At 51.0% G+C, this 21,203-nt stretch overlaps 1 protein-coding gene across 1 annotated transcript in view; it reads right to left on the bottom strand.

Annotated features, from left to right (window-relative positions):
* rfx4 (regulatory factor X, 4) overlaps positions 1–21,203 on the bottom strand; it is a 66,232-nt gene that overhangs the window by 25,233 nt on the left and 19,796 nt on the right. Inside the window, 6 exon segments of the mRNA XM_052030785.1 lie at positions 5,049–5,168; positions 12,685–12,802; positions 13,109–13,203; positions 14,751–14,895; positions 17,243–17,301; positions 19,220–19,320. Of these exon segments, the coding sequence (XP_051886745.1) occupies positions 5,049–5,168; positions 12,685–12,802; positions 13,109–13,203; positions 14,751–14,895; positions 17,243–17,301; positions 19,220–19,320 (638 nt within the window).

Here is a 21,203-nt window from a genome sequence, read left to right as displayed (position 1 = left end):
CAGGTCTCTGGTGCTGTAAAGCGTTACGCTAACCGCTACACTACCATGCCTGCCCATACTAGGACCTCAATGATTTACACTCCACATCAATGAAGAGGCTGTGTGAATTCTGGCAAAATTTGCTGCTGATACAAAGTGGAAACAAAACAGTGTGGACACAGTGAATGTGAATGAATGTGTCGTACTTCAGATAAACACAGAAAGGCCGTTTGGTCAGTTAAATCCATCCCCACTCTCAGAGCGCTCCCATCGACCTCACTTCCCCACTTCTTCCCACTATATCACCTACACGTGGGCACAAACACTGGTTTAAGGTGAGGGGGGGAGGTTTAAAGGGGATCTGAGGGGTAAGTATTTTACACAGAGAGTGGGTGATATCTGGAACTCGTTGCTGGAGGAGGTGGTGGAATCTGAGACAGTCACTGCGTTTAAGAGACAATGAGACAGACACACAAATAGGAAGGCACAGAAAGATACCGTCTTCATGCAGGCAAATGGGATAAGTGTCAATGGGCAAAAGGGTCAGCATGGACATAGATGGGCTGAAGGACCTGTTTCTATGCTGTACAGCTCGATGATTCTATGGGTAAAAATTTAACAGATGGAGGGGAAACATGAGGTTATCCTGGCTGGGAGATTTGCTAGGGCTACTTGGGTGGGTTTACACAAGAGTGGCGGGAGACGGGGGTGGGGCCTGAGCAGGAGAGAGGCTGATGAGAAATCGGGGGATAATACAGTAGCCAATGAGAGCAAACAGTCGTCAGGATAGACAGGGGCACAGTAACGGAAGGGAAAGGAATACTCAGTTAAACTGCATTTATTTCAATGCAAGAGGCTTAACAGGTAAAGTGGATGAACTCAGGGCGTGGATTGGCTCTGGGAACTGGGATGTTATCGCCATAGCAGAAACATGGCTGAGAGAAGGGCAGGACTAGCAGCTCAATGTTCCAGGATACAGGTGCTACAGGTGTGACAGAGGTGCAGGTAAGCGAGGGGGGGGGTCGCCTTTTTGATGAACGAGGATACAACAACAGTCGTCAGAGAGGATGTTCTCGGGGGATCATGCAGTGGGGCCATGTGGGTAGAAACGAGAAGGGATGGTCACTCTGATGGGATTTTATTATAGGCCCCCAGTAGTCAGTGGGAATTGGAGGAGCAGATGTGTAGAGAGACTGCAGCTGGTTGTAAACATAATAGGGGAGTATTAGTGGGAGATTTTAACTTCCCTAATGTTGACTGGGCCAACCGTAGTGTAAAAGGCTTGGGCAGAGTGGAGTTTGTGAAATGTGTCCAAGAAAGCTTCCTTTACCAAGAAATACCAGAGAGGGTGCAACACTGGACCTCCTCCTGGGCAATGAGGCAGGGCAAGTGGCGAAGTGTCTGTCAGCGAGCACTTTGGTCCGGTGACCATGATTCTAATAGTTATAAAATAGTTATGGAGAAGGATACAACCGGTTCACAGGTCAAGGTCCTGAACCAGGGTAGAGCAAATTTTGGAGCCATTAGGTGTGAGCTTGCAGAGTTGATTGGGCGAGATTGTTGGCAGGGAAAGGAGTGTCTGCCAGGTGGGAGACTGTCAAGTGCCCTGTCAGAGTGAAGGGCAAGGCTGGCAGGTTTCGGGAACCCTGGATGTCAAGAGATATTGAGGCTCTGATTAAGAAAAAGAGGGAGGCGTACACTGCGCATAAGCAATTGGGAACTAGTGAATCTCTTGATGACTACAGGAAGTGTAGGAGTGCACAAAGAGAAGTTAGGAGGGCAAAAGGAGGATATGAGAAAGAGCTGGCTGGCAAAATCCCAAGATTGTATTGATATATTAAGAGTAGAATGGTGGCTAGTGAGAGAATAGGTCCCCTTAAAGATCAGCATGGCCATCTGTGTGTGGAACGAAAGGAAATGGGAGAGAGTTTTAATGAACATTTCTCCTCAGTTTTTACTGTGGACAAAACGCTGGGAGCTAAGGAAATGGGGGAAATGAGTGGTGATGCCTTGGACCACATACGGATTAGCAGGGAGGAGGTATTGGAGGCCTTAAAGTGCATTAAGGTGGGTAAATCCCCATGGCCTGACCTGGTGCATTCTTGGACCTTGTGGGAAGCTGGAGAAGAAATTGTGGAGGCCCTTGCAGAGATTTTTGCTTCATCTCTGGCCACAGGTGAGGTTCCGGAGGACTGGAGAGTGGCTAATGTGGTACCGTTGTTTAAAAAGGGTAGCAAATACAAGCCAGGAAACTACAGGCCAGTGAGTCTGACATGGGTGGTGGGTAAATTGCTGGAGGGGATTCTGAGGGACAGGATCTACCAATAATTGGAGAAACAGGGTCTGATTCGGGACAGTCAGCGGCTTTGTGTGTGGGAAGTTGTGTCTGACAAATCTCTTGGAGTTCTTCGAGGAGGTAACCAAGAGGGTAGATGAGGGTAGGGTAGTGGCTGTTGTCTATATGGACTTTAGCAAGGCCTTTGACAAGGTCCTTCATGATAAGCTAGTCTGCAAGGTTAGATCGCGTGGGATCCAGGGGTGATAGTGGATTGGATTCATAATTGGCTCAGTGGTAGGAAGCAGAGGGTGATGGTCGAGGGTTGTTTCTCAGACTGGAGGCCTGTGTCAGTGGTGTGCCACAGGGGTCAATGCTGGGACCTTTGTTGTTTGTAATTTAATAAAGGGTTTGGATTGAATGTACAAGGCCTGGTTAGTAAGTCTGTGGATGATACTAAAATAGGTGGTGGTGTAGACAGTGTGGAAGGTTATAAAAAATTACAGGGGAATCTTCATCAGCTGGGTCTGTGGGCTGAGGATTGGCAAATGGCTTTCAGTCCAGATAAATGTGAAGTATTGCGTTTTGGGAGATCAAACCAGGGTAGGACTTGTACAGTGAAAAGTAGGGCCCTAGGGAGTGTTATGGAACAGAGGGACCTAGGAGTGCAAGTGCATAGTTCACTGAAAGCAGCTTCTCAGGTAGACAGGGTGGTGAAGAAGGCGTTTGGTACACTGGCCTTCATCAGTCAGGGCACCGAGTACAGGAGTTGGGAAGTTATGTTGCAGCTATACAAGATGGTGAGGCTTCACTTGGAGCACTGTGTACAGTTTTGGTCCCCCTGTTACAGGAAAGATGTTATTAAACTAGAATAAGTGCAGAAAAGATTTCCCAGGATGTTGGCTGGACTTGGGGGCCTGAGTTACAAGGAGAGGTTGCGTAGACTAGGATTTTATTCCCTGGAATGTAGGAGATTGAGCGGTGACCTGACAGAGGTACACAAGATAATGAGGGGCATAGACAGGGTGAAAGCACACAGTCTTTTCCCCAGGGAGGGGGTGCTAAAAGCAAGAGGGCAGAGGTTTACGAACAGAAGCGAGAGATTTAAAAGTGACATCAGGGGCAGCTTCTTCACACAAAGGGTGGTGCGTGTTTGGAATGAGCTGCCAGAAACAGTAGTTGAGGTGGGCACATCAGCAACGTGTAAAAGCCCTCTGGGTAAGTCCATGGATAAGGGAGGTTTAGGGGGCTGTGGGTTAAACGCAGGCAGATGGAACCAGCTCGCTGGGCAACACAGTCAGCATGGAAGAGATGGGCCGAAGGGCCTGTTTCTGTGCTGTGTGACTCTATGACCATAAGTAGCAACAGATTTTAAAACTTTTGCTACCTTTAACTCATAATCAATTTTCTCCCTATTTATCAGTTCTTTGTTCATTTCTTCCTGCCCCCGAATCCCTCCCAATAATCAGGCTTTACAACCTCAACACAGTGGCACAGCAGGGAAGGCTCCAGAGACACCGGTTCAATCCCAACCTCCAGGGCTGTCTGTGTGGATTTACACGTTCTCCCAGTGACCCCGTGGGTTTCCCCAGGAGCACGAATGTGCTCCCACACCCCCAAGGCACGAGTGTTGGTAACTTGATTGGCCATTGTGTGTGAGTGAGGGGTAGAATCTGGGGAGAGTTGATGAGAATGTGCGGAGAATAAAATGAGTGAGGTAGGATTAGTGTAAAAATGGGTGGTTGATGGTTGGTACAGACTCGGTGGGCCGAAAGGCCTGTTTCTGTGCTGTGTCTCTCTATGACTCTGGGACTCTATGAATCTTCCAGGTAACACTGCAGCCTTCTTCATTTAATTTAATGCTCTCTTTTACTTCCCTACTTAGCTAGAGGTGAATCACTTTTCTCAATGGAATGTACATTTATTGAGTATTTGGAAAATTTCTTCAAGTACATGTCATTATTTATCTCCCACAGACCTTTTAATTTAATTTCCCAAACCACCTTAGCCAATGCACAACTACAAAATGGCTTTAAATTCAAGACCAGGTTCTGCCAGATGTGTGTCTCTCTTGAAACACATGCAAAATTCTATCACTTTGAACCAGAACCAGGACACAACTTTCTCCGAAGAATCCCTTACTACGTGATTACTAATTCACCCAATAAAAGCTGAAAATGGCGTTACTCGTCAGGTCAAGCAGCATCTGTGGAGGGATGAGGGAACTGAGACCCTGGTGTGTGAGAGGGAGTGTGGCAACTGGGGTCCCAGTGTGTTAGAGGGAGTGTGGGAACTGGGGTCCTGGTGTGTGAGAGGGAGTGTGGGAACTGAGACCCTGGTGTGTTAGAAGGAGTGTGGGAACTGAGACCCTGGTGTGTGAGAGGGAGTGTGGGAACTGGGGTCCCGGTGTGTTAGAGGGAGTGTGGGAACTGGGACCCTGGTGTGTGAGAGGGAGTGTGGGAACTGGGGTCCCGGTGTGTGAGAGGGAGTGTGGGAACTGGGGTCCTGGTGTGTGAGAGGGAGTGTGGGAACTGGGGTCCCGGTGTGTTAGAGGGAGTGTGGGAACCAGGACGTGGTTGGCAGATCCCGAACCATCAGAATTTCCAAATGGTCGGATATTGGATGATCAGAGTGTCCAACATTTCCAAGTTTTGTGGTGTGCAAAGACTGAAGCTGTGCCCAAACCGAGCTGTCAGGAAGAGGTCTGAATGAGGCAGGAGTGCACTGGAGAGTTTCAGGGAGTGAATTCCAGATCTTGGGCTGAGCAGGAAATGGATGAACTTTACCCCTTTACCTGTGCAACCTTCTCCCTTCATGGACCTCATGAGCTCATTGGCTCTCTCCTGACAGTGGAGGGACTCCAGCAGATAGAGTACGTAGTCATCAAACGTCAAGTGGATCAGGTGGAAGGAACCTGTTGAAATGGACACATTATTGAAACGTAGTCATAGTCATGGATCTTACATCATGGACATAAGTGATTCGGCCCATCCACTGACCAGTGGGCACCCATCCATATTCATCCCATCTCCCAGCACTTGGACAAAACCTGGGCGATGTCCAGACACTTCATAAACGCTGTCAGTGATTCTGCTTCCACTGTTCTCTCGGGCAGTGTGTCCCAGGTGTATCTGCAGCCCTTTGTGGCCTCCCCCGTCACCACCCAGTATCTGTCACAATTTCTTCTCTCCCCTCCTCACCCGGATCCACCTATCACCTGCCAGCTCTTGCTCAACCCCTTCCCCTCACTTCATTACACCGGCTATCTCCCCTCTTTCAGTCCTGATGGTCTCGACCCAAAACGTCAATTGTCCATTTCCCTACACAGATGCTGCCTGACCCGCTGAGTTCCTCCAGCAGTTTGTTTGTTATTCCAGGTGGTCCAGGTAATGTTGCAGCTATATAGGACCCTGGTCAGACCCCACTTAGAGTACTGTGCTCAGTTCTGGTCGCCTCACTACAGGAAGGATGTGGAAGCCATAGAAAGGGCGCAGAGGAGATTTACAAAGATGCTGCCTGGATTAGGGAGCATGCCTTATGAAAACAGGTTGAGGGAACTCGGCCTTTTCTCCTTGGAGTGACAGAGGATGAGGGGGGACCTGATAAAGGTGTATAAGATGATGAGAAGCATTGATCGTGTGAATAGTCAGAGACTTTTTCCCAGGGCTGAAATGGTTGCCACAAGAGGACACAGGTTTAAGGTGCTGGGGACTAGGTACAGAGGAGATGTCAGGGGTAAGTTTTTTACTCAGAGAGTGGTGAGTGCACGGAATGGGCTGCCGGCTATGGTGGTGGAGGCGGATACGATAGGGTCTTTTAAGAGACTTTTGGATAGGTGCATGGAGCTGAGAAAAATAGAGGGCTATAGGTAAGCCTAGTAATTTCTAAGGTAGGGACATGTTAAGCACAGCTTTGTTGGCCAAAGAGCCTGAATTGTGCTGTAGGTTTTCTATGTTTCTATGCTTCTATGAAGTCTCCACTCTCTGGGTGAAGAAGGTCCCCCTCAGATCCCCTCTAAATCTCTTCCCCCTCACCCTAAGTCTATGCCTTCTAGTTTTATTTACCTCTGATAATGGGAAAAGATTCCTACAGTCTACCCTATCTGTACCCCTCACTGTTTTATATGTCCCCTCTGAACCCCCTCTGCTCCAGGGAGCCTCTCCAGTCTCTCCCACAACTGAAACGCTCCAGCCCAGGCTACACCCTGGGGAATCTCCTCTGCATCCTCCCCAACACCATCACATCCCTCCTACAGTGTGGTGACCAGAATTACACGCAGTGCTTCAGCTGAGATCTGACCAAGGTTTTATAAAGTTGGAACATCACCTCCCTGCTTTTGTGCTCCGTGCCCTGACTGATGAAGACAAGTGCCTTCTTAACCATGTCATTTACTGCGATGCCTCTTATGTTACACCAGCATTTAACTTAATACCTGTTTAGTGACAGTGCTTTCCGAATGTTTATTGTCCAGTAAGGAAATCAACAGCTATGGGGACAGTGTACAAGGAATGTTGAAAACTATGATCCTATTGGATGGTAGAGCAGATCGAGGGGCTGAATGGCCTTCTTATGTCCTATGGTTTTATCTCTGAATAATCCAGGATAGGCCCTGATGGTGCGATGCCATTTTACACAATGTTATCTATGTTGTGTGTAGTGTGGAGAGATCCCTGTTCACTCTGCACTACTGCACAAAGGCACAATCCATCCAATCAGCACTGCCTGTCACACGCGAACCTGATGGCGTGGCTTTGTTTACATACGACACTGGTGAGACCACACCTGGACCACTGTCCAGTTCTGGACACCTGACTTTGGGAAGGATGCAAAGGGACTGGAGGAGTTCCACGTTCACCAGAACCAGACCCAGGGATAGGGAACTTCAGGACCATGGACAGTGTATCCTTGAATCCTGTTCCAGAGAGCAGGTACGAAAGGGATTTTGGGAGCGTTGTAACAAGAACTCCACAGAACACATTCAAGTCCACAGTGATAATTCCAGAAGTTCAATCTGTGGTTTTAAATAATTTGGATAGAGAAAGCATGAATCGGTAAAAGTGAAGAGTTGAAATCCTGTTCATTGTGCAAGGTCAGTAACTGGAGCTCTCCCAGCTGGGACTCACAAGGATGTGGTCACAATTCCTCTCCAGAGAACTGAGGTTCAACCAGTAAGCCAGGCTGATGCCCCAGTGCAATACTGAGCGACCCCCGCACTGTGGGAGGAGCGGTACTGAGGGAGGGTCACACTGTGGGAGGGGCGGTGTTTTGGGAGCCCTGCACTGTGGGAGGGGCAGTACTGATAGCGTGCCGTATCATTGGAGATCTCACTTCCAGATACAGTGATAAACTGAGGTACAACCGGCTCTCCCGGGTGAAAGTACAAGGTGCCCTGGAACTATTTTGAACCAGGATTTCTCCACTGTGCACCATTTCTTTTGTCTTTAAAAATCACATGAAACAGATTTTATGCTCAGTGTCACATTGCTATCTGTGAGATCCTTCTATGTACATTTGACAAGGATTATTTTCAGTACTTCATTGGTTGAAATGCACTTTGGACCTCTTGGGGTTATAGAGTCACAGAGTTACACAGCATGGAAACAGGCCCTTCAGCCCATCTTGTGCATACTAACTGTGCCTTCCTGAGCCAGTCCCATTTGCCTGCACTTTGCCCACATCCCTCTGAACCTTCCCTATCCATGTCCAAATGTCTTGGATTGTAACTGTACCCACCTCTACCACTGGCAGCTCGTTCCACACACCCACCGCCCTCTGTGCGAAAGAGTTGCCCTTCAGGTCCCCTTCAAATCTTTCCCCTCTCACCTTAGACCTGTGCCCTCTGGTTTTAGACTTCCCTACACTGGGGAAAAGACTTCGACCGTCCACCTTATCTATGCTCCAATGATTTTATAAACCTCTAAAAGGTCACCCCTCAGTCTCCTTCGCTCCAGGGAAAACAGTCCCTGTGTCTGTTGTCTCTTAGTGTTCACTAACATTCCCTAGGGTAGAAGCTCTGTCCCATAGACCTGTAGGTGACTCCTCACACCAGTGGTGCAGTGGAGTGTGGAATATTGAAGAGATCATAGGCTAGCAGTTAGAGAGGGAGGGAGGGGCCGGCTACAGAAGGGTTAAGTAGGGGAAGTTTAAAGTCAACGTGTTGTTGGACAGGGAGCCGGTGTGGGCATCGAGCGCAGGGGCTGATGGGTGAACAGCTCGTGGTGTGAGTCGGGGTTGGATGAGATCCTGTTTGTGGAGAGTGTAATAGGTCACAGGGTGTGGAACAGCTGTCTGGAAGTGGGGATACCCTGGCTGTCTGTGGCGGGGAGCAGGCGGTGGTTCAGAGTGACTCTCTGTCTTTCTGCCACTGCTCCCACAGCCACTGCAAGACACCAAAAGGACCATCACTCACCTGGATCCACTCACTCATTGTTGAATGGGGGCTTCACTGGGGCCTCCTCTACAGCTGATCTCCAGTCACAAAACTCTGAACAAAGCATCAATATTCATAATCTTTACTTTGGCCCCACTTGGGATTTAGCACAAAGGAACCCTGAGATCTTTCTTTCAATTAAAATATGAATGTGTTAAGTTTCATTAAATCAGTCAATTTAATTAAAATGCACGGTCTAATGTATTAAAACTGCAAGTGAGTGAATAGAACAGCAAAAGGGGCGTGAAACTTAGGCAGGAGGCTGCTATCCTGACGGGGGGACTGGATTTAAATGAGCAGCCACACTGGATAATGTCGACCCCACCACACCACCGGTGACGATTCACAACGGGACCGACACCTCGACCCATAACACACAAACGGGCAGCGATTCCCCGGACAGAGCTACCGTCAATTAGCCGTTTCAGAGGCAACTCATCAAAACCCTACCCTCCCCTCCCCTCCCCTCCCCTCCCACAGTGCCGTGACACAGTGCCGTGAGGGGACTAGGCTTTGCACTGGCTTCTGTTCTGACCAGGTTCACCGGGCAGTACACAAGGCAGCTTTTCACACAAGGAAGGGGAATTTTTAAGCCTGTACACAGCAGACACTGGCTGAAAGGGGGGAAAGTACAAAGGGTGTAACAGACAGTACTGGCCTCAAGGTCCAGAGCCAGTGGTTTAAAACCCACTGGTGATGTGACTGACGGGTCTCCCAGCAGCTGAGGGACCTCAGTCACAGAGAGACTGCGGACGTTGGCATGGTCTCCTCACGGGAGGAAGCTATTTAAAGTCATGCATTTCACAGGCTGCCTGGTCCCAGGGGCACAGAGTGAAGGGATCGGAGGGAGAGAGGATGTTTTCACCCACGTGTGATCAGGAGGCACAGGCTGAGAGGACAAGTTCTCGTTGTACCTGTACCTCACTGTACTGGCACATGTGACAGTGAACTCAACCCTCAGGGAAGGTCGGGACAATGTGGAAAGTTCCTTCAAAGAGCTGGCAGAGAAATGATGGGCTGAATGGTCTCTCTTTGAGCTCAATGAATAAGTTGAAGTCAGTGGGGTTCCCGGCCCTGGGGTCTCTCGCCACTAATGACTGTGGAGTCCAGCTCCAAGCCCAGGGGGTTGCACCTAACCCCACTGTTAGCCTCTCCAAACACTCAGTCAATAGAAAACATACAAACACACCTGTTGTGGCTTATTCCCAGTCAGTGGGTGACTCACAAAAGTCTCTCATCTCCTGCTCATCTCCTTGACCCTTTGACCTTCCACCTCTCCGCCAATGGTATTGAAGGCTGGGATCCCGCAATGCTGAAGGAATGGTGATAACTTTCCAAGTCTGGCGGGAGGATGGTGTCACCATGACATCCCTGCACATCCTCAGTGCTGGAGGTCACTGAGGGGAAGAAGGTTAGGTAACCCTACACCAATCCTATTTACCCCTCCCACATTCTCAGCAACTCCCCCCAGATTGAGTATAAGAGTTGGGACATCATGTTGCAGCTGTTCCAGACATTGGTTAGGCCACACTTGGAATATTGTGTGCAGTTCTGGTCACCACTGTAGAGGTCTGGTGCTGCTTGAAAGAACTGATGTTGCCTGGACTGGAGGGATATAGTTACCAGGAGAGACTGGAGAGAATTGGATTGTTCTCACAGGAGGGGTGACTTACAGAGGTTAATAAAATTATAAGGGCACAGACAGGGTAGATAATCACAGTCTCTTTTCCAAGGTAGGGGAGTCTAAAACCAGTGAACACAGGTCCAACCCTGGGAAAACACTGTGACCATCGCATGATCTTTGCCCCCCATGATTTTATTAACCTCTACAAGGTCACTCCTGATGTGAGGGGCAAGTTTTCCACACAGAGGGTGGTGAGTGTGTGGAACTAGCTGCCAGAGAAGGTTGTGGAGGTGGGTACAGTCACAGCATTTAAAAAGCATTTGGACAGGGACATGGATGGGAAAGGAATAGAGGGATATGGGCCAAATGCAGGGAAGTAGGATCACGTAGATCAGTTGGCATGGATGAGTCGGGCCGAATGGCCTGTTCCATGCTGTATGACTCTGATTCTATCCCTGACCCACACACTGGGGGTAACTCACAGTGGCCAATTAACCCACCGACCCGCACATCTTTGGGATGTGGGAGGAAACTGGAGCACCCGGGGAAACCCACACGGTCACAGGGAGAACGTGCAAACTCCACACAGACAGCACCAGAGGTCGGGATCGAACCGGGGTCTCTGGAGCTGTGAGGCAGCAGGTCCACCTGTTGTGCCACCATGCTGTCCTTATTGGACATGGCTTCTGTACCCTGATCCTGGGCAGGATGAGGAACAGTATCCAGCAAGGACCACCCTGTAGAGATCGCAAGTCCTGCTGCCAAGGCACTGGGAATCTGGGACATGGATTGGTGGAATTCAGCCTGTGAGGGGCAGAGGTCCAGCCAATCAGCCTCTGGCTTTACATGCTGCCTGGGAACTCGGAGCCGAGTGCAGAACGTCATTCTCCCCATCCACCCACGTACATCAGTCTGTGCTGACAGCCGGGAGTGAGGGTGTACAGTGAGGGGACAGGCAGGTCCTACTCAGACTGGACCAGCATGTCAATGGCAAGAGTGACAGGAATCAATGCCAGGCTGCCTGCTCAGTCCCTTCCCCACCCTGCTGCATTGGTGCTAAACCTCTAAAGAGCAGCCATGCATACCAATGCTCAGAGAAGCCAGAAATCCTGGTGCAACTGTAGGTCTGACCCATGCCCTGGGCTGCAAGTGTTGGAGTGCCAGAGACTGGAAGCTGGGCCAGTGAGAGCTGCTGCACTGGCCCAGTGACCCAGGTTCAATCCTGGCCTCGGGTGCTGTCTGGTCCGACACAGATGGTTATCAAAGTGACCATTCATGAACCAAAAAGAACCATCGCAATGTGTACAGGGGAGAGTGGTTGCAGAAGGTAACAAGGGTAGTGTTATGGAGTGTTCACAGTGAATGTGGTTGGACACTGACCACCCAACCTCACAGAACAGTGGGTAAAGGCAGAAAATATCATTTCAGTCTTTCTTAAAACATCATGCCACAATCTGTCAATTGTGAGAAACGGACTGCGCCTGCATCAGTACCACATCAGCCCCTTGCCACACTCCCCATCTCTCTCTCCTTCTACTCTCCCTCCTTCCCCTCTCGTCATTTCTCTCTCCCTCCCCCTAACCAACTCCCTCTGCCCCTCTCCCCCAAACTCTCTCCAACTCCCAATCGCCATCTCCCACTCTGCTCCTCCCCCCCTCCATCACCATCCCCTTCTCCCCCTTCCCCCTCCCATCACCACCTCTCTTCCCCCCACCCTTCCCCTCATCTCCTTCTCCAGCTACCCCTTACCCCCACCCCCACTCTGCTGCTCCCCTTGATCCCTCCATGGGAGTGAGTTCCACATTCCCCGTTTTCAGGGGAAAGAATTCCCGACGGGATTTATTAGTAGTGACCTAATCATTGCTGAGTCAGAGTGGAACAGTGACACAGAGACAGGCCACTGTCTCACAGCTCCAGAGACCTCGGTTCGATCCTGACCTCAGGCGCTCTCTGTGTGGAGTTTGCACGTTCTCCCTGCGACACACGTGTTTCCTCCGTGTGCTCCGGTTTCCTCCCACTCCCCTACAGCAGCCAGGAGAGGAGACAGGAATGTGGTGGGCATGTGAGACAGAATAAAACCCTTTCTCAATCCTGAACTCTCCCATCAGCTCTACTCCTTGATAAAATGGGTTTTAAGTTAAAACCTTTTGCAGGGTTTGAGCCCAGCCTTTGTAGAGAAACGTGAGAGGAGGTGGTTTGTGCGAACTTTAGTTACCAGGAAATAAGCACATTTGAGCTCCCAATGAGAAGAGTTTGCTGCACTGAAGAACTGACACAGTAATTAAGACCAGACTATAAATGCTCACATTCAGTGGTGTTTACTCCGAGTGAGTGTGTAATATGGCTCCATCACAGGGGAGGGGAGCAGCAGCTTACCGAAGCTTGGAGCGCTGTGCAGAGTCATGTCCCGGATGACCCTCGTCCCAAAGCAGGACCACATCAGCAGGAACTGCCTCGCCACCTTCTTCAGGCTGCCCGGACGTGCTGCTGCCACCTGCAAAATCAACGGTCCACAACCGATGAGAGACACAGACAGCGTAGACACTCAGAGTCTGTCTCCCAGGGTGGAAATCTCAAATACTGGAGGACATAAGGTGAGAGCGGGGGATATTTAAAGGGAATGTGTGGGGCAAATTGTTTTACACAGAGAGTGGTGGGTGCCTGGAACAGGATATGTCTGGGCCTAGGTGTGGGGGCGGAGGGGTGAACCACCTCGCCAACTCATCCTCAGAACCATTTCCACTGTGCAGTCTGTACACATCTCATCAGCCCTAAGAAGAGGAAACATCTGCTCACCAACCTTGACAACACATCTGTCCACCATGGAATCTAGCCACTCGATGTAGGATTCGATGGGCGATTGTTCCTCCAGGAGTTGGTCGAATTCCTGATACACTGTTGGGACAGGAGAGGTATCGGAGTCAGGGACGTGAGACAGGCACAGAAATATCTGTCACAGCTGCCCAGGCAAATCCTGCCTCATTGCAGCCACAGGGTCTGTCTGAGTCCTTACGTAGAGCTGTGCAGCTTGAAGGCCAACCACACGGCCTCTCAGCCCAGAATCGGGCACATGCTCCCTTGGCTATCAATGATTCTATGGCACCAGTCTGAAGGGAAACAGGGTCCTCCTCAGGGTGTGGCCAACATTTATCTCACAGGATCATAGATTTATACAGATATACAACACAGAAACAGGCCCTTCCACCCAACTAGTCCATGCTGACAAAGTGGGACCTGAGCCAGTCCCACTTGCCCGCATTTGGCCCGTATCCTTTAAACTTTTCCTATACATCAACCTGTTCAAATATCCTCGTTCCCACCTCCACCACCTCCTCTGGCAGCTCGTTCCATGTACCCACCACCCTCTGTGTGAAAAATGTGCCTCTCAGGTCCCCTTTAAATCTTTCCCCTCTAGTTTTAGACTCCCTTACCCTGGGGAAAAGACTGTGCCCCTCATAATTTTATAAACCTCTATAAGTGACCCCTCATCCTCCTACACTCCAGAAAAACATCTCTCCTTATAACTCAAGCCCTCTGGTCCCGGTAACATCCGTGTGAATCTTTTCTGTACCTTCTCCAGCTTAGTTACACCCTTCCTATGGTGTGTCGACCAGAACTTCACACATTATTCCAGATATGGTCACACCAATGTCTTAACATGGTGTCCCAACTCTTGTATTCACTGCCCCGTCGATGAAGGCAGGTATGCCCAATGCCTCCTTCACCACCTTGTCTATGTGCGTTGCCACTTTCAGGGAACTAGTTACCTGTACCTCTCGGTCTCCCAGGGCACTCCCCTTCACCATGCAAGTCCTGCCCTGGATCAACTTCCCAAACTGCAACCCTTGCCCTTGTCAGAGGTAAGGTCCATCTGCCAATCCTTGGCCCACTTCCCCAGTTCTAGATCCTGTTGTAACCATAGGCAACCTTCTTCACCACCAGTTATGGAGTTATCTGCAAACTTACTCATCACACCACCTACATTCTGATCCAAATCACTAACATACCTCCCCCCTCCCCCAGTACCAGACACCCCTACCCCAGTACCAGACACCCTCCCCGAGTACCAGACTCACCCCCCCAAATACCAGTCTTCCCCCTCCCCGGTACCAAACTACTCCCCCCCCCCCGTACCAGACACCCCCCTCCCCGGTATCAGATGCCCCCACCCCCCATATCAGACACCCCTCCTCCCTGTTCAACGGACGTCAGTGGGGGTGGGGGGTCAGTGTGAGCCCCTGACCTCACACACATCTCCTGGTGCTGTGCAGTGGAGGAGGTGCCAGTCCCCGTTGGCCGGGCCCTGAGACCCAGTGTGGTGATGGACAGACCATCTCTGCACCCCCCCACCCCCGGCTGACGATGGCTCCATGGGACGAGGTCTCGGCAGCCGTTGGTGTTGGGGGGGTGGGTGGCGAGCTGTGTCACTGAGCTGTGCTTACATTTGATGATGAGTTTCTGGTGCTGCTCCTGGGAGCTCTCCATGGTGTAGAGGGTCTGCTTGCTGATGCTGCTCAGGTCCACACTGCGCCAGTCCTCCAACATCTGGAAGGTGATGTCAGCGCTGTGGATCACCGCTCGCGATGCCTGCCGGGGTAAAGGGCACACCTTCAGTCAGGAGCCAAACTGCCTGAGCAAAGGGAGGGCTCCGTGTCGTGGACTCGTCCTGTGCTGCACCGGCATCAGAGGATGGACAGGAGGTGCTGGTGTGTGCAGGGAGCTGGGGGCTGCGGGAGGGAGGGGGGATGTGGCTCACCACCCCGAGGAGGTGGGGAGGACCCTACTCCCCAAACCACGGAGCCCAGAGCTTCCACACTGGGAGGGAACACGGGAGGTGGGAGCAGGAATGGGAGCGGGATGGGGATTGGGAACAGGATGGGGGGAGGGAGGGGGGATGGTTGTGGGGTTGGGACTGAGGTGAGGAGTGGGGGTGGGGTTGGGACCGGGATAGGGATTGGGGGTGGGATTGGGACCGGGATAGGGAGTGGGGGTGGGGTTGGGACCGGGATAGGGATTGGGGGTGGGGTTGGGACCGGGATAGGGGGGGTGTGGGTTGGGACCGGGATAGGGAGTGGGGGTGGGATTGGGACCGGGATAGGGATTGGGGGTGGGGTTGGGACCGGGATAGGGAGGGGGTGGGTTTGGGACCGGCATAGGGTGGGGGTGGGGTTGGGACCGGGATAGGGAGTGGGGGTGGGGTTGGGACCGGCATAGGGAGGGGGTGGGGTTGGGACCGGCATAGGGTGGGGGTGGGGTTGGGACCGGGATAGGGGGTGGGGGTGGGGTTGGGACCGGGATAGGGTGGGGGTGGGGTTGGGACCGGGATAGGGAGGGGGTGGGGTTGGGACCGGGATAGGGTGGGGGTGGGGTTGGGACCGGGATAGGGAGGGGGTGGGGTTGGGACCGGGATAGGGTGGGGGTGGGATTGGGACCGGGATAGGGTGGGGGTGGGGTTGGGACCGGGATAGGGAGTGGGGGTGGGGTTGGGACCGGGATAGGGTGGGGTTGGGACCGGGATAGGGTGGGGGTGGGGTTGGGACCGGGATCGGGAACAGGAGTGGATTGAGAATGGAATGTGGAGTGGGACAGAGCCAGCCTCCTGTCTGAACCTTTCCCTCACCTTCATCCTCCAGTCCGATCCCTATAATCCCTCGATCCCTATGATTTCCTTTGTGCTGTTGGACATTCCGGCCCTGGACACACTCGACAGCCGGGACAGAGTATTTCCAACATTCACAATTCCAGCTGAGCCCAGTCCTAGGTGATCGACTCCTCATTCCCAGTTCTGGCTCGGATATGGGAAACCTTCCCAACACTTCCCATCACATCCTCTCCCAATCTCCGGTTCCAGTCGGATACCACTCATTGCTCCCCATCCCGTTCCCAATCCCACACCGACCTGTCTGACACAGGGAATCACCGCCTCAGCCTCAGACGGACCACTGCCACACCCCCACCCACATCCTTGTTTTCATTGCACATTGCCATAAGTTAACCCCCCAATGATTCCCTGCCCCCTCAATCCAACCCTCCCCCTCCATAACCCCCCTCCATCCAACCCTGCCTCCTCGATCCAACCCTCCCCCTCCATCCAACCCCCTCTCCATCCAACCCTCCCCCTCCATCCAACCCCCTCTCCATCCAACCCTCCCCCTCCATCCAACCCTGCCCTCTCCATCCAACCCTCCCCCCTTGATCCAACCCTGCCCTCTCCATCCAACCCTCCCCCCTTGATCCAACCATCCCCCCTCCACACTCTTGTGATGCCCACCCACCCTCGGGACAGAACAGTGCACCACAGGCAATTAACCCACCAGCCAGCCAACTACCAGGGAACTGTAACTGTTGGTCAGAGTGTTGTAGGTGGGTCAGCGAGGGTCTGATAAATCCCCACCCTCTCAGGTGATAAAATAAACACCGAGTCACACAGAAAACCACAATGTGCTCAACTCTGAACTGAGTTCAGGGGAAGCCCAGCTGATTCCCAAAATCCCTGCTTCATGTTGGGCTTCAGGGAGAGATATCCCTGCCTTCACCTGCAGGGCCCGTGTCCCTCACCAACGGGGCTGTCTCTGCACTGGCCAAGCACTCACCAGTTGACCCTCATCTTTCACACACCAGGGGATGGCCAGTGAACGGCAGCACTGCCGGGACCTCAGCCACCGGGAACACTGGGAACACCAGGAACACCGGGAACACTGGGAACAGTAAGACGACGTGCATTGTGGGGTAGTGATCAATGATTGTGTGGAGCTGGGAAAGATCTGACATGAGGGTACGATGGTGTGTGGATGACCAATGGGACCTTGAGCCCAGATACCATGGATAGCCATCTGAGATCATCTTGATGTGATGTACATGGGGAGAGCTGGCAGCAGGTGAGGGACAGTAGGCAGGGCTTCATGTGTCAGAGGATTCTGACAATGGACCTTACCTGGCACAAGTGATTTAAGGAGGTTTGGCGTCGCAGAACTTGTGAAAATCTTCTCGCCACTGGAAAGAAACACAGTCTCCAGATAAAGAAATCTCCAATAAATTTCACCAGGCCTCAGCTTTTTCTGAACCCACTATCACTGGCCCATTGCTAAACACCTCCTGTTAATGTTGAGTCATCTACAAACCCAATAACACACCCCTGAGGGGCAGACAGTTAGGATCAATAACTCATTGACACTTCACTTGGATCCAACCCTTTCACCCCTCATAAAAATAGGATCAATGGGTGTCAAAGGGAAAACATCCCATCCACTGGGTAACTCTGGGAACTCCAGGCTGTACACAGGGATCCCACTGGTGTCGGGGGTCAGTTCCTTCACAAAAAAGAAGTGGATTACTTTTAAGGTGGAGACGCAGGAGACGGCAGATACCGGAATCTGGAGCAACAACCAACCTGCTGGAGGAACTCAGTGGGTCGAGCAGCATCTGTGGGGGGGAAAGGAATTGTGGACGTTTCGGGTCCAGGTGCAGGGTCTCGACCCAAAACTTTGACAATTACTTTCCTCCCACAGATGCTGCTCGACCTGCTGAGTTCCTCCATGTCACCCTATCCAGGCCTTCCAGTATCCAGTAGGTTTCGATGAGATCCTCCCTCAGGTCAAAGACCCCTCATAAGACAGAGCCTTCAACTTGGATTGTCAGCTGTTTCTCTCTCCTCAGACACTGCCCGACCTGCTTTCTGGCATTTTCTAATTTTATTACTGCAGAAAATAAATGTTGCTTAAAGAGTGACCTTAAAAGCAGTCCTCACTTTCACTGTGTTTTGTGAAGGAACTGTCCCCCGACACCAGTGGGATCCCTGTGTGCACTCTGGAGTTCCCAAATGTTATCCAATGGATGGGATGTTTTCCCTTTGACACTGATTGACTTTATTTTTACTCAGGCACCTTGATACCACACTTGGTCAAATGTAGCCTTGATGTCAGGGGAGATTACTGTAATCTCGCCTCTTTGGTCCGTGTTTGGACCCAGACTGTGATGAGGAGAAAATTAACCAAGATATTCAGTAACATTAGGGGTTTGCCTTTAATTAATATAAAGGGCCATCTCCAATGGCACGAGGGGCCATGGCAACTGGACCCATACTGAAGGATTCGAGGGGAGATTTAATGCAGTTAGTTGTGATCTGGAACACGTTGCCTGAAGGTTCAAAGTAGATTCAACACAGATTGGAAAAGGGGCAAATTCTCAAGGCATGGGGAAGGTAGAAAGTGTGACTGATTGGGGGGCTGGCACAGACACAATGGGCCGAACAGCCTCCTCCTGTGCTGCATCATTCTGTGATTAAAAACTGATGAAAGAGGCCCTGTCCACTCTCACTGAACTATGAGCTCTCTTGCCATTGGGCAGAGTGGAGCATGCAGCTAACAAGTCTAGCATGTGGACACAGATCCATAAAATGCATTTAATGATTTCCTTTTGACAAATGTCTCAGAGAATCTTCAGCTTAAAGACATCTTGCTTGTTTCTCCCCAGCGAGATGGTGGGGATGGGTCACGGTGTGAGAACACAGACACGTTTCTAACAGAGGTGCATGTTTACCTGCCGTGTTCTTGAATCAAATTCCAGAGTACAAAGATGTTAAACTGCAAAGCTGTGCAGGTGTGTTACACAGGTGTGTTACTCGAGTGTGTTTTGCAGGTGTGTTACACAGGTGTGTTTTGCAGGTGTGTTACTCGAGTGTGTTTTGCAGGTGTGTTACACAGGTGTGTTTTGCAGGCGTGTTGCACAGGAGTGTTTTACAGGCGTGTTACACAGGTGTGTTTTGCAGGTGTGTTACATAAGTGTGTTTTGCAGGTGTGTTACTCGAGTGTGTTCTGCAGGTGTGTTACACAGGTGTGTTTTACAGGCATGTTACACAGGTGTGTTTTGCAGGCATGTTACACAAGTGAGCTCACACAGATATACAACTCACACTCAAACTTGATGTTCCTTAAGTTCTCTGGAAGTTCATGAAGAGCAACCTTCAGCCACTCATCCAGCTGTTTGGCGAATTTGCGAATCACCTGGGTGAGACTGAAATTGCAACAGAGAGAAAGTTTTCAATGAACTAAACGTGAATGTCCTCTCATTGCAACAATAACCTGCCTTTACATAGCGCCTTCAGTGTGGTAACCTGTCCCTCATACGTCAGCCTTTGCCCCAAATATACACAGCCTTCCCCTGGAGGCCCTTCAGTGACTTGAAGTGGCACCCACAGACCCGACTTCCAGAACCCATCCATTCCCTGTCAACACAAGAGGTCCCGCAGTTGCCGAGCGTAGCTGTTAGTCTCCTCTCTACAGATGCTGAGCAGCTGTTGGGCCTTCCAGAACTTTCTGGTCTCTTTACTGCTCGTGGGGGCAGGTCTCAGGGGAGATCCACCACTCGATAAGATCCTGACTAATCGAACATGAGCAATGAACAGCCGCTCGTCTGAAGCCATGGCAACTGTAACTGTCTATTGGAAGGATTCCCCAAGTGTGGAAAACCCACCCTGACATTCACTACAATAAACAGAACCTGGGCACTCTGAGCAAACAGCCACCTTGTGGTGTAACCTGACCTGGTGGATTCTGTCCAACATTAAACCCAACTCGGGTTTAAGTCACAAGTTCAGGCACTGAAGTGAAAACTCAGTGTGAGTGGTGGGAATCAATGCTTCATGAAAGTCTCTGGCATCTTCCCTACTCCCAGGACTCCAGTGGAAATGTCTGAGGATGGTGTATGTGATGACTGGGCAGAGTAGGTGGCCTGAAACAGATGGGTTTACAATGGGGAGGTGTACAAGAGGCATTCATAATGTCATGTGTGTAACTTACACAGGTTTGTGAAGGGGAGGCTTGACGTTTCACTGTATGTGTAATGGACCACTGATATAATGGGGCAAAGGTGTAACAGGGTGGGAATATTGCAGAAATAAAAGCCGAAAATGCTGGAAATACTCAGCAGGTCAGTCAGTGTTTGTGGAGAGAGAAACAGGCTGAGCACTGCAGGTCAATGACCCTTCATCAGAACTAGGGAAAGTGAGCAGGGTGTGCAATCTGGAACACTGCAGATGTGTTCCTCTGCCTCTGGAACACTGCAGATGTGTTCCTCTTCCTCTGGAACACCGCAGATGTGTTCCTCTGCCTCTGGAACACACCACAGATGTGTTCCTCTGCCTCTGGAACACACCGCAGATGTGTTCCTCTGCCTCTGGAACACACCGCAGATGTGTTCCTCTTCCTCTGGAACACACCGCAGATGTGTTCCTCTGCCTCTGGAACACACCGCAGATGTGTTCCTCTGCCTCTGGAACACACCGCAGATGTGTTCCTCTGCCTCTGGAACACACCGCAGATGTGTTCCTCTGCCTCTGGAACACACCACAGATGTGTTCCTCTGCCTCTGGAACTGCAGATGTGATGGCAGGTTCCATTGTTGTCTTCAGAGGGAATGGAGCAACTAGTGAATACCTTTGGTAAAGAGCTGGCATGGACATGATGGGTTGAATGGTCTGCTTCTGTGCTCTAACTATTCTATGACATAAGTGGCACTGTGGAAGAGATGAGGGATAGCTCAGTAGAAACTGAAAAGCAGGACCACGAAGGTCATAATCTTGGACTGAGCCATGTGTAAATTGAGCCAACAAGGTTGGAGCATTGAAAGCATGGCTCAGAGACTGATGTGGGGAGTTGCCCCACTTCAACATGCACTGGTGCCAGTCCTGAGGAAAGAGGGCTCCTCTCAACTAATTCATGGTGTTTGCATGAGGAGAAACTTCAAAAGTTAAAGAGAAAGGACAAGGAAATAATGCATGGAAGATAAATGTCCAATGAGAGCCGAGGGTGACAGAAAGGCAGGTGTACGGACTGGAGAGAGAGTGCACATGGAATCAGGGCAAGGAAACTGAAGGCTCTTTATCTGAATGCTCATCA

This window comes from Pristis pectinata, chromosome 15, assembly GCF_009764475.1.
Source record: "Pristis pectinata isolate sPriPec2 chromosome 15, sPriPec2.1.pri, whole genome shotgun sequence".
NCBI lineage: Eukaryota > Metazoa > Chordata > Chondrichthyes > Rhinopristiformes > Pristidae > Pristis > Pristis pectinata.
This window is presented reverse-complemented; position numbering and strand designations above follow the sequence as displayed.